Raw genomic sequence first — 13,413 nt, 5'->3', positions numbered from 1 at the left:
CTAGTCGGGAGTGGTGCTGACTGAAAACAGATGATTTGGAGCGATTCGCGCGCCATTTGTTGGTCATTCTAAGGACTTATTGAACTACCCTCGTATTTAAAACAGCAACATTATGTGCGCGCTACAGTACGCGGGAAGCATTGCATTGCCAATTAAGAACATAAACATATAAAACAAGACATTAACTATTTCAGATAGCAAGTAAGAATATAAAATTTAAAATTATTTTAAAAATTTATGTTTAATAAAGAAATTTCTTGTTCATCAAGACAAAATTAATTTAAAGTTAAAAAATCTGTTGCCTAAAACTTATTTACTTTAAATTAAAATAACCCATGATTATTTTATATTTTGAAAACTATTTTTTTACTTATAACTTTAATGTATTTTGCCATTTTTGTGATTTTCAAACTACTATTATCAAACACGATAATTGTGTATAAGCAAAATACAGTTATGTCTTCCAACTCTAAACTTATATTAAATAAGGTTCACATAACAACATTGTTATCCTTTTAAAAATCAATTTTAATCTAGCCGAATCCCAAAAAATAATATTTTGTTATTGAATGAAGAATTCCTGTATTTAGCAGGAATATTTAATGTTATTTTCAAGTTTGGATGATTTTTTTTTTACTTTGAACACTACACAAAAATAATTTCAGGGTGGGCGTTGTAATCGAGGAAAAAAATTCCCAGTCATTTTCCGATTCACAAAAATGTTTCACGGTTAAGCAAATTCGAAATGGTTTAATTTTAAGTAGATTAATACATACAAATAATCAGCGAAAAAATTATAGATGCAGTACATTCATAACCTTTTAATAATTTTAGAAATAAAATTACTTTTGAGTTTTGCATGATTATTTCAAAATTAAAAACACTTTTTTCAAATCTATTTTTAAATTTTAAATTCTTACCAACAAAAACTCACCGACGCAATAAACTTATAATTTTTTTTATAGTTTTATGAGTGATTTGATTTGTGTGGTAGCCTAAAGTTAGTAGTTTGTCAAAGTTGCAAACTCCTATCTACATTTGCATAAATAAAATTGATTATGTCCACCAATGTTTTAAGTTTTATCAATATTATTGAATTTCAAAATAATTGTTAGCGGCGTAGAGAACCAACTTCATAACATGACAACTTGTCGATTATTATATTTAATAATATATACTTGTACAGTAAGAGGTAAATTAATTTAGACCAATATTTTAATTTTCATAGTATGTGTGCGATGTCTATTGTATCAAGTCTACAGTCCTTTGTTGAAAAAACTGATGTGATTCTATCTTAATAACATAGGTATCTTCGAAGTAAATCTGACATCCCGTGTAGAAATTTCCCCGGTTGGCCCTAATACAACAAGGTTTCTGGTCGGATCCTGACCGGGTTACCCCTAGCTGGGTTTCATGGACAGAAACCGGGCGGAAGCCGGTCGGGCTACATTTTTCTCGCATTACGTAGTCTGGGGCCGGCCGGTTACTGGCCGGGCCTACCCTGGCGATATCCCATGGTCGGGAGCCAGCTGGGCACTGGTCAGGTTAATGTTTTTGTAGAAATTACACATTTTTTAAGAGCCGTGATATTATCAAAGACGTAATAATGAATGCTAGATGAATTATTATTTGAAAATTATAATTTAAAGATTTATTAAATCAGTGAAACAAAAATGAGCTTTTTTAAATTCCTTTAAAAAAAAAACATTAAATTTTTTCGAATAATTTAACATTTTAAATTAAACTGTTATCGATTCAGCTATGTGAAACAACAGAAATGATACAATTTTTATAAACTTCTCTATATTCACACAATGTTTAGCCTGTACAATTTCAAATCTACCGCCATATATAGCGCCTGCTGCGTCTGTCGTCTGCATAGACACTCAGTAATTTTCAGTTTCGCCCCTGGAACGAGAATGCTCCTTGCACTCACGTCGCGTCGTCTCTTCGAAGTTCGCAAATAAAATCGAGACTCGTAGTTAAAATCAACCTTATTTCAGTAATTAGTTTGAATCCCCCACTTAGTGCGCCGATAATAATAATTATTTTTAAGTAAAATATAGTCTTGTGTATACAGTTTTTACTTTCTTCCTTCCTAACCTTAAATCCCTACGTGGCTTCCAAATTGCTATGAGATTTTATCATCAGGGAATAAAATTCTACTCCAATTTTCTTGCCAGAATTGGTTCACTTGATTTGACTTTTAAAGTTCACCGTAATCTTTACGATGAGCTTTAAAAGACAAAATAAGTTACCAATTTCTTGCCTGAAGCAACATTTCTTAAGCGCTTTTTGGCCGGATTACCCGACCGAATCCCGGCCGGTATTCAAGTCGGGATCCGACCAGTTTACCGTGACTTTTTTAGCCGGATTCCCCGACCAGCGCCTGGCTTAAAGCGGGGCTATCCGACTGGGTCCCGGCGGGATCCTTGATTGGATTCCTACATGGGTCGTTTCAAATTAAGAATTATTTGAAGGAAAATATTCAAGCATTATTCTAAGAGCAATTATTTCTTCGCTGAATGCATTCATTTTCTCGTTTCAAGAACATGGATATCGTTTCAATTAAAATAGTGGTCAAAATAAATATATGAATTTACTTGGATCAAGAAACATTTGGTTAAAGTTTTAGTTACTTATCATGAGAATATAATATTCTTAATTCAATATTTTATTAAACTTCATGCGAATGAGTATAATGGAACAAATTAACTCAATAATTTTTTGCTTAGAGTAAATATATTCTTGATGTAAATAGTTGTACTGATTCTATTATTTTCTTAATTCAAGAAAATCGGTCCCTTGTTAAAAGAACATACTTGCTTCTTTCAAGTAGCATCAGCCAAGTAAATGAACTTACTTGATTTAATGCAAATTTTTTTTCAGTGTAATGATCAATTAATTAGGAGATTTTTTAAAGGTGTATCGGTGGTAAAACCACAGAAACCTCGATATAATTTTACTTGGGACCCTCAAACTGTCCTTAAATTTCTGCTTCTGCTGCTAATTTAAAGAGTATTAATGTCGAAATTATACGTCAGACGGCTGGTTGGTCAAAAAGTTCTAAAGTGTTTGTAATGTTTTATAATAGGCCTATATGTGATAAAGCAATGTATGCAAGGGCGATATTAAACCCTTCTGAGTAAGTTTGCATTTTTTTCCAATGTTCCAAATTTTTTATAAAAAATAAAAATTCTAAAATTGCAAATACTCTTTCTTTAAACATCTACCTAATGATCTAGAACAACTAGACGATGAAATATAATTAACCGATTAAACGAACTTACCTGTAAGTGGAGTTCAATCAGGATTATATGAGTCGTCTGGTTCGAATAGGTCACTCCCTCCCTCACCTATTTTATTTTCATTGATAAAATAGAAAGTCACGGGTCGCCATTTTGTTCCTTTTTTTAATTTAAATATGCTTTAAAACTGTGATCAGATCTAGCAGAAAGGTATTATTACGTAATGATCTAGAAGAACGAGACGACGAAATATACCCACTGGGCACAAAATTTGGCGACGTCTTTACGACATTGTTACGACAACTTTACGACATCATATGTCCATGTCGTCAAGGTGTCTTTACGATATCGTAAATAAGTCTCATGATTTGACGATATCTTTATGATATCGCAAAGACACCGAAACGACATGGAAATAGGATGTCGTAAAGTTGTCGTAAATTTGTCGTAACGATGTCGTAAAGAAGTCGCCAAATGTTGTGCCCACTGGGTAATCCCGATTGAACTTCACTTACAGGTAAGTTTGTTCAGTCGGTAAATTTTTTGGTGGTTGTCTAAATTTGATTGTTAGATTCTTGATTTTGTTTACAAGAATTCTGCACATTTACTTTATTTTTGACCGTAAATAGGATTTTAAATTTGATTTTAATCTCATTTAAATTCTTAAATTTTCATATTACATATTACATATTAAATAATTTTAGATATTACATATTGCATCATATTAAATATTAGGTCATATTACATACTGTATCATATTACACATTACATCATATTACATCTCATTTTTCTTTCCTTTTTCTTATTTCTAGGAAAAATTTTGCTTTTTTCAATTTGCAATAGGAACATTTTGTAGCGGTTGTCTAAATTTGGTAAATAGATTCTTAGTTTTATTTTCAGGAATTATGTGCATTAACTTCATTATTAGACGTTAAATAGGATTTTTTCTTTCATTTTAATCTCATTTAAATTTGTAAAATTTCCATACTACATATTATATCATATTACATACTACATCATATTACATATTATATAAAATTACATATTGCATCATATTACATATTATATCATATTTCAATATATTACATATTCCATAATATTATAAATTATATTATATGTTACATCATATTACATTATATTGCATATAACATCGTATTGCATATTACATCATGACCATAGGTGTCACATTTGTCTTACTCTTGAACTTTCAAATTGAAAATTCGTGTTAAAAACAAAATAATTTGAAAAAGTATGTTTATATCTCGATTGACTTTAATTGACCTTTGAAAAATTTGACTATTAATGAAAAACTCTCGTTGTGAAATCTATTACGTGGTTTGTTATTCTGTCAATGAATCAAGAGAATTTTTTCTACCTTCGAAAAATTTGAATATTAATGAAAAATTCTCGTTGTGAAATCTATTGCGTGATTTATTATTCTGTCAATGAATCAACAGTATTTTTTCTTCTTAAGGTTGTATGTAAATAAATCAATCTCTGGTTGAATTTTTTGAAAAAGAGCTATATTTAAATGAAATAACGATTTATATGCTAGATTAATTTTAAATTTTTTAACCATACCGATGCGGAGATAATTAATGTCAAAGTTGACTACTTTAACACGTAGTTCATGAACACTGCATAGGCAATCTTCACATTTTAATTTATTGTAATTAAACGCACTGGTAGAAAAATTTAAAAAATTTCGGTATTAGTGCTGCTTGAAAATACAAATTAAAAATACATATCAAGTTTCTCCACCGTGAAGTTTCATAGATAATTCAATGAAAAACATTGAAATTTTAGTCACTTTCCAACTGACGCACAGGACAGTTGATCAGCCATGGTTAGGTTTTAATTGCGACGTTGCACAATCTACGAATCTGCCGCTGGAATAGTAGTGGTAACTATACGTTTACACACACCCTACAAATTCTATGCCAGTAGCGCACTGAAATCTTACCATGCGGTTCCGTGACATTTTTTCAATATAGTATGGCTTGACGGCGCACAGTGGTTCAGATCGTACAAAAAGGTGATCAAAAGTCTAAATGTTATCCGATTTGCATTAAATTTATTTCATTGATACTTTACGGGTCTCTGATTCCAAATTTGTTGTAAAAATTTCAAAATTAAAAATGGCGGACCCAATATGGTTGCCAACGCATTCTGAACATGAATACAATTTTATTAAATCCAGTTCAGAAACATTGCTTAGTTTTCTTATTTTAAATATCTTAGAATAATTTAAAAAGTTAAAAGTGGCAAAGGCAATACGTTGCCCGAATTTAAAAGAATCCTAGAAATTCCTAAAATTTAATTTATAATGGTAGTTCAACGTAGCATTTCCACCTTTTGTACGCAAAGTGTTGCACTTAAGTATTTTCAATCGAAAGCTGATTAAATGAGAAATAACTTTACGCGTGAAATATAATTTTTAAAAATTAATAATATTTATAAATATGAAATTTTTAATACTTTAATCACTTAAAGGAATGAATACCCTATAATATTATATAATCGTTTTTAAAATATTTTTTGTTTGCCTTGATGTCTAAAATAATAATAGATTTTTATAATTTTTGTACTTTCATGAACTTCAAATAGTTTTTAATAAATTGTCATCAATTCTACATAAAAAAATTCATTTTTTCCAGTTTTGGTCAGCTTTTCGTACTATCTGAACCAATATGCGGCGCCCCACGGAACTCTACTATTTGTACGGGGATGGGATTTACATACAACCTTAATTCGAAGAAAAAGAAGAACACATTCAAACCTACAGCTTTTCAATTTAAGGAGAAAATAATTTTTAATTCAAAATAAGAATTTCGAATAATAATTTATTTATAGAAAATGCTTGAACAGACGAATCCGAGCTCAAATTTAGGTTCTAGAAAAAATTGAAATACTTTTCTTTTTTTTTATTAAATGAAAACTTTTCCTACATTTTTTTAAAGTCTATAAACTTTTTATTCAAAATCTTCAATACTCTATATTTTGTCAATCTGGAAAAAGATTAACTTTAATTTACAAAATCTTCATTAATTTACATTTTTCCTTTAAATTGTTTAGATTTGTTCTTGAAAATTATGGAAATAATTTTTCAAACCGAGAATGTTTTTGAATTTTGTCAAAATTTAAACAAAATTTTGTATTGACTTGAAACCTTTCAAAATTTAAAAAAATTCTTTTAACTTTGTGTTAGAAATTTTCAAAATTCTACATTTTATTCCGAATTTTTAAGAATATTTCAAGTTTTTAAATATAATTTTTAAAATTAAAAATTTTTTTTTAAGATTTTCAGTTTTTTCTTCAATTTTCTCTTAAAATTCATTGTTACTAAAATTATAATTTTACATTTTCTCAGAAATCTTCCAAAAATTGTTCTTTTATTTTGAAATCTTTTAAAATCTTTAAAAAGATCAGCAAATTAAATTTCAAAGTCTGCAAACAATTTTTGAAACCTTTTCAAAATTTTCCTAAAGTTTTGAAAATGTATTCCAAATTAAAAATCTTGCCTCAAATTAATTTAGATTCTTATTTGGCAATTTTGAAAATCTTCTTAATTTTGTTAATTTTCTCTACAATGTAGAGTTTCGGAATTAAACATCATTTCAGATTTTCCTAGAAATTGATATTTAAAAAAATATTCATTTGAAAAATTTCTAAATCTTTAAAATAACTCAATAAATATAATTTCGAAATCTTTAATAATTTACATTTTATTTTAAATTGTTTGAAACCTTTAAATTTTTTATTTTTTTAGAAAATTGTAAATATCTCAAAATTATTCCAATTTTAATTTGAAATGTTGTCATCATGAAAAATTGAAAATTTTTGCTCTACAGTCTTTTGCGAAATTTGAGGAAATAATTAGAAATCTTTTTCAATTTTTCAAATTTTTTTTCAATTCTACAAAATTAAACGAATTTCTTTGAAATCTTCCAGATTCTTTTTTTTAATCATGGTTATTTTTTACCTCTTTTTAATTATTCTCTCAAAATTATTTAAAACCACGTTTTGTTTGACATATTTTGACATCTTATCAAAATTCCAAATTATATTTGGAATTTTTTTAACGATTTTGAAAAAGTTCTGCGCATTAAAAAAGATTGCTTTAAAATATCCCAGATTCATTCCTAATAATAAAAAAAATATTGCAGGTGTATTAAGATTCTTTTCAATATTATCTTTTATTTAATCTTCCAAAATAAAATATCATTCTATATGGTACTGAAATGTTAGAAATACAATATTATTCCCCAATAATAAAAAATCTGCGCGCTGTGCACATTTTTGAATAGGACGTTAAAATTAAAGGTCAAACAATCAACAACTGAAATTTAGTGATTGTGAATTCTCTGTTGTTAAAATTTCTCCGGCTCATTCATATCACGTGCATTGTGAGAAAAAAGGTTAAACGCAAATTTTAAGCTGTAATTTAAAAATAATTTTGTTATAAAAATTTTATTGCACCTTTTGTCTTTTTCATAAATTTAATTTCTTTACTTCTAATACTATTTTTGGCGATTAAACAAAAAACTGCACTTCTGATAAAAAATGATTTATAACAAATTTGTAGCTCTTTTTTAAGTGACAAAATTTTGTCCTTTATTTTTTTCGTAGGTTGTATCCTTTGTCCTAAAATTTATTTTTTATCTTTCATTTTTAATGTTACTTTTTAGGAATAAAATAAAAACTACACGTCATATCAAAAGGTGATTAATAATAAACCAGAAAACGGAATTTCTTTATTTTTCATTATTTTTGGTGCTATCAAAATAAAACCAATACCTACAAAATTGAGATAAGAATTTAAAAATTTATTTTAAATACAATTTCCTTTTCTATTAATAATGTTTAGAATTATTTATAATTTAATTTTTATGCTATATTAATAATAGTTAAAATACAATAAAATTACTTATTTGGAAACTTTAATTTTTAAAAATACTGATATTTCAAATTTTCATAAATATTTTAATTTTTTTAGACGGTGGCACTGAAGGTTTCAAAACAATTTTGGATGTAAATGTATTGGCGGTGGCAATCTGCACAAGAGAAGCTACAAAATCGATGAGAAATCGCAAGGTACCTGGCCACGTTGTTATAATTAATAGGTAACTTTTTAATAAAAATACACGTTTTTTCTTATCTTTTAATTTAACTAGGCTTCTTTAACAAATTTTGTCATTTTTTATAGCAAGTTCTGAAAAGCAATTTTTTTAATTAAAAAAAAGAAAATTAGAAAAATTCATCAGCAAGTGTTCAATTATTTAAATTTAAGATTAAAGTTAAAATTTATATTAGTACGAAATAAATTTTTTTTAAATATATGGCCATTTTTAAAGCAAAAACAAATAAATTCATTATTACTATTTATTTATTACAAAATAAATAAATTTGCCTGAAAGGACAGGCTGATTTTTTCTTAAATTTGTTTTGTTTTTCAATTTTTCAATTTTTAATTAAAAAAGACATTAATTTAGACATTTAATTAAATTCTTCAACTTTTAATATTAAAAAATTAATGTTAAAAAAAGGAATTTTAAAAGTGATTAAATTTCTCTACAAAGATGCATTTTTAACCAAATACATAAATTTTCATCCAGAAAGATTAATATTTTAACAAAAAATAAACGAGTTTTCAATACGCTAGAACAATATTTTACAAAATTGTGGAATTTTTAAGGCAAAGAAATAAATCATCTACAATAATTCTCAACCAAAAATAACGAATTTTCAACAAAAAACCTAAATGTTTAAGCAAATAAAGCAAAATTCGCGAATAAACCCTAAACTAAAAAAGATAAGTTATTAATTAATAATATCAATTCAGGGTGGCCGCTGCACCAGAAAAACAGGGAAATGACCGGGAATTTATTTTTTTAACGGGAATTTTACAAATTTTCAAAGAAAAATCTGTCGTTTGATTTAAACTGTTTTTAAAATAATTAGTTCAATTGATATCTTTTTCAATTCTGGTGTCATTCATTTTCCATTGCGTAATTCGAAAATATTTTACTGTAAAAATTCTTCATTTAGATTTTTATTTCAGGCATATATTTTTAATTTTATGAATTTTAAAGTGCATTCTTGAAGATTTAAACAATTAAAAAATAAAAGCGTTTGAAGTTGAAAAATTTCAAGACAAAGCAGTATTATTTTATCAACTTTAAATATAAATAAATAATTTCAAAATGGATCTGTACTTTTAGTATTAAATACTAAACAGTAATTTATTTGATAAAACGATTTTAAACAGGTTTAAAGTTTAAGAATTTCTACCTTGTTACTGTTTAATATATTTAATTTAAAAATATTTTTAAAAAGGAATAATTATTTAATATTTAGCAATATTTGACTGTCAATCTAAACCGAGATTTGAATTTTTAAATTTCGGAAATCTTTTGAACTTTTAACGTTAACATTTTTATTGATCTATTGAAAAAATGTTTACTTTTTTATCAAAATTTTTGAATTTTTATGTAGAAATAATAATTGAACACTTCTTATTTGTAGAAAAAAATTGAGTAATTTTGAGAGATATTTAGAAGTTTTGAAAAGATTCAAAATTAATTTAAAAGTCAATATGCTGTCAAGTAATTTAAACGAAGTGTGTGGATTTTTTTTTAGAATTTCTAAATATATTTTAAAATGAATAGAATTTTTCTACAATTTTTAGAAAATGCTGCACATTTTTTTTAATCGTTACAATCTTCTAGAGCCTTTTTTGTGGATTCTGGAAATATCTTTAAATTTTTTTAAATTTTCTGTTAAAATAATTTTTTTTAATAAAAAATAATTTTTAATTTTCCTAGGAATATAAGAAAATATTTTTATTCTTTTGGAGCCTTTCACAATTCTTATAAAGTTTTTTAATTTATTGTTTGAAATATGCAAAAATCTACATTATGTTTTAAATTAGGTTTTCGGTATTTCCACCGAAATATCGGTACGAATAATCAAACTTCTTCGGTAATTACTGTATTTTTTTACAAGTAATAAGTGTTCAATTGCTATTTATAAATTCAAATTTGAAATTTTTTTTAATTCGCAGGATTTTCTAAGAGTTGTAGGACAAATTCAATTAATTTTAAAAGTTACGGAGAAGTTCTGAAATAATTTACAAAATAATTTTAAATTTGAAAAAAATTAGAAATTATAGATTTCTCAAGATTTTGAAATAAAATTTCGAAAAGCTTTTCAAGGATGCCTAAACTATTAAAAATAAAAATAATTTAGCCTAAAATAAATTAATAATATAATTTTGAAAATTTTTAAAGTTCATTGATTGATTTTTTAATTCATAGTATTGAATATGTTAACGTGGTTTTATATTTTTGGAACTTAATCTAAATTTTCGAACTCTATAAATTATGAATTATCGAATTTCTGAATATTGCAGTTTATCTGCTTTTGATTTAAAACTATTCAATTAAAAAGTGTTTGTGTCTACAAGTTTATAAGTGTAAGTTATTGAGCATCTGAATACAAAATTTTGGAATTGAAAAAGTTTTAAACCTCAATTTTTAAAGTTTAAAATTAAAGAATTCCACTTTGAATGCTTTAATTTGTTGTTTATTTTTTATTACTTTAAATAGAAAAATGTTTAGAATAAATTTTGATTTTTTAAAATTTTCTTGACCGGGAAAAATTTTTGCGAACCGGGAAAACCCGGAAAATGACTGGGAATTTTTTTCTTTGATTAAAATGGTCAGGCAATAAAAGCATTAAACCTCTAAATTCCACGTAAAAGTTACGATTTAAAAAAAGTCGAATCCTCAATCAAAACGGAATAATTCTCAATCAACAAAATTATTTTTTGTCAAATATGACAAATTTTAAACAAAACACCTGAATTTTTAACCAAATAATTAAATGTTAACTAGAAAAGATACATTTTTAATCAAAAATATAAATTTTTAACAAATAGTTCATCTTTCAACTTTCACTTGATTTGTTCACTGATTATAATTTTAGAGCACCCCATGAACATTTTGGTATAAAAATTTTAACAATTTTTCAGGCCCTTTTTCAAAAATGTCCCGTTTTGTGAAGTTACACTAAATATTATTCAACATTTTTTTCAACCCATTATTGTTATTAATATTAGTTTTCTGACATCCCTGAAACTTTAAAGACAAAAACTTAAAGAATTTTTTGAGTCATTTTTGGAAAAAGAAAATTGGAATCTCTTTTAATACATTCAATTTTTGTAAATTAAAAAATATGACATAATATTACCCAAATAGTCTTAGTAGATTTTTTTTACAATTAGTCTATTATTTTGATTTTCAATTTCTCAATTTTAGTATTTAATTTTCTTAATATTCAAAATCTAAAACATCTTAAGATTGGAAATCTTAAAATAAATCATTATTAATTTCAGTTTCGCTGGACATTATGCAGAAAGCATTAAGGTCCCCGTTAGTTTGTACTGTGCTAGTAAATATGCAATTACGGGCATGACTGAATCGCTCAGAAATGAGCTGGCCGCTGCAAAGGCAAATATAAAAGTCACTGTAAGTGAAAAAATTATTTTATCAAAAATTCGTTATTTTTGAAAAAGGCAGCCGAGATCTTAAAGCCCCCCAAATTTTTAATTAAATTTTTTTAAAGAGTATAAGTCCAGCAGCTGTAAGGACAGGCATGCTTTTAAATGCAGGAATTCCAGAAGCAGTAATTAATCAAATTTCGATTCTGGAAACGAAAGATGTTTTGGATGCTGTTATCTACGTCTTAGGTACACCTCCAAACGTTCAGGTAACCAAAAAAATATTTTTTTATAATTTTTTAAAAACTTATCTCATTTTTTTATTTATTGATTTAAAAAATGTTTTTTATATTTCGTTCCTTAAAACTGAAAAATCAAAAACAAAAAAAATCTGAGTTTCTAAATCTAAATATTTTTCCAGGTTAACGAGCTCACCCTAACGAGTCTCGGTTTACCCCATAGCTAAAATATTTAAGCTATCAAAATGCACAAAAGGAGAGAAGAAGGAGATAAGAATAGGGAAAAACGATTTTCTCTAGAAAAAATAGAGGAGACTTCCATAATCCATAGATCAATTTTCTGAGCAGATTATATAATTTAATAAAGTTCCCTGAATCCCGGTTTAAATTTTGTGGGAAAAGAGACCTTTGATTTTTTTACTTTATTGGTTCGAATGACTATTGTAAGTAATGGATCAAACAATGGGATTAAATCTTCTTTTTTCACTAAAATTTTGAGTTGCTATATGTGTCAAATAATTAAAATCTCTCTTCTTTTTAAAATACAAAATTCGCTTTTTTCTTGGATTTTTAACAGTTGAAATTAGCATTTTTTATTTTGTTTTTTAAGTACTATTGAAAATTCAATTTTCTCTGAAAAAATATTAGCGTACAAAATTGCTTAAAAATTCCTAATCTTATTGAAATTGTGATTAGGGATCGTCCATATATTACGTAAGACATTTTTCTTTTGTTTATATCGCTGTGTCCTTTTCAACTTGATAAAAATATTATTTTCGTCTTTATTCAAACAACAGAAAAACGTCTTACGTAATATATGGACAATCTCTTATTATACATATACCAATTTTTGATGTAAAATACGAACATAACCTGAAATCGTTAAAAGTTATAATCAGCCCCATGCCAATTTCCTGTGGAGACGTTCTTTTGCACACCTCCACCCCCTACTCTTTAGCCCAGGCACCCGTTTTCGCGCACGCACACCGTGTGCAATTCTCAGTCCAGCGTCCAGCTCGAAATGAAGTGTCTGAACCAATATCCAATATCAGAATCACGGTGTGCCCACTCCCATAGAAAAGTGGTGAACGGATTATAGTAATTGCTACGTCCCCTAGGTGGCGCTCGTGTGAATTCAGAATTCGAAATGAACTTGAGCAGACGATAGAAGTTCTATCGTCTGCTCACGTCTGTTCAAGTTCACTGTAGCTGCAAGAATTATATTTTTTTTGCGTAATGAACTTGGATTCACAATGGATTTTCACCGATAACACAAACTACAAATGGAACCAAATAAAATCGATCTAATGTAATAAAATTTTAAAGTCTGTTGGAATCGTTCTGATAGAACGAACGATAAAACGTTAAAGTCTGTTGGAATCTCTATGATAGATCGATTGCAACAGACTTAAACGTTTTCTTGCAT

At 26.9% G+C, this 13,413-nt stretch overlaps 1 protein-coding gene across 1 annotated transcript in view; it reads left to right on the top strand.

The window, feature by feature from the left end:
- The window catches only part of LOC117173413 (farnesol dehydrogenase-like), a 22,665-nt gene extending 10,273 nt beyond the window's left edge, over positions 1–12,392 (top strand). The window contains exons 3-6 of the mRNA XM_033361965.1: positions 8,245–8,371; positions 11,644–11,776; positions 11,874–12,017; positions 12,170–12,392. Of these exons, the coding sequence (XP_033217856.1) occupies positions 8,245–8,371; positions 11,644–11,776; positions 11,874–12,017; positions 12,170–12,214 (449 nt within the window). The 3' untranslated portion in view covers positions 12,215–12,392. The remainder of the gene's footprint in view (positions 1–8,244; positions 8,372–11,643; positions 11,777–11,873; positions 12,018–12,169) is intronic.
- Positions 12,393–13,413: the final 1,021 nt, after the last annotated feature.

Source organism: Belonocnema kinseyi, chromosome 5 (genome assembly GCF_010883055.1).
Source record: "Belonocnema kinseyi isolate 2016_QV_RU_SX_M_011 chromosome 5, B_treatae_v1, whole genome shotgun sequence".
Lineage (NCBI taxonomy): Eukaryota > Metazoa > Arthropoda > Insecta > Hymenoptera > Cynipidae > Belonocnema > Belonocnema kinseyi.
The sequence above is the reverse complement of the archived record's forward strand: the minus strand, read 5'-3'. Positions and strand labels throughout refer to the sequence as shown.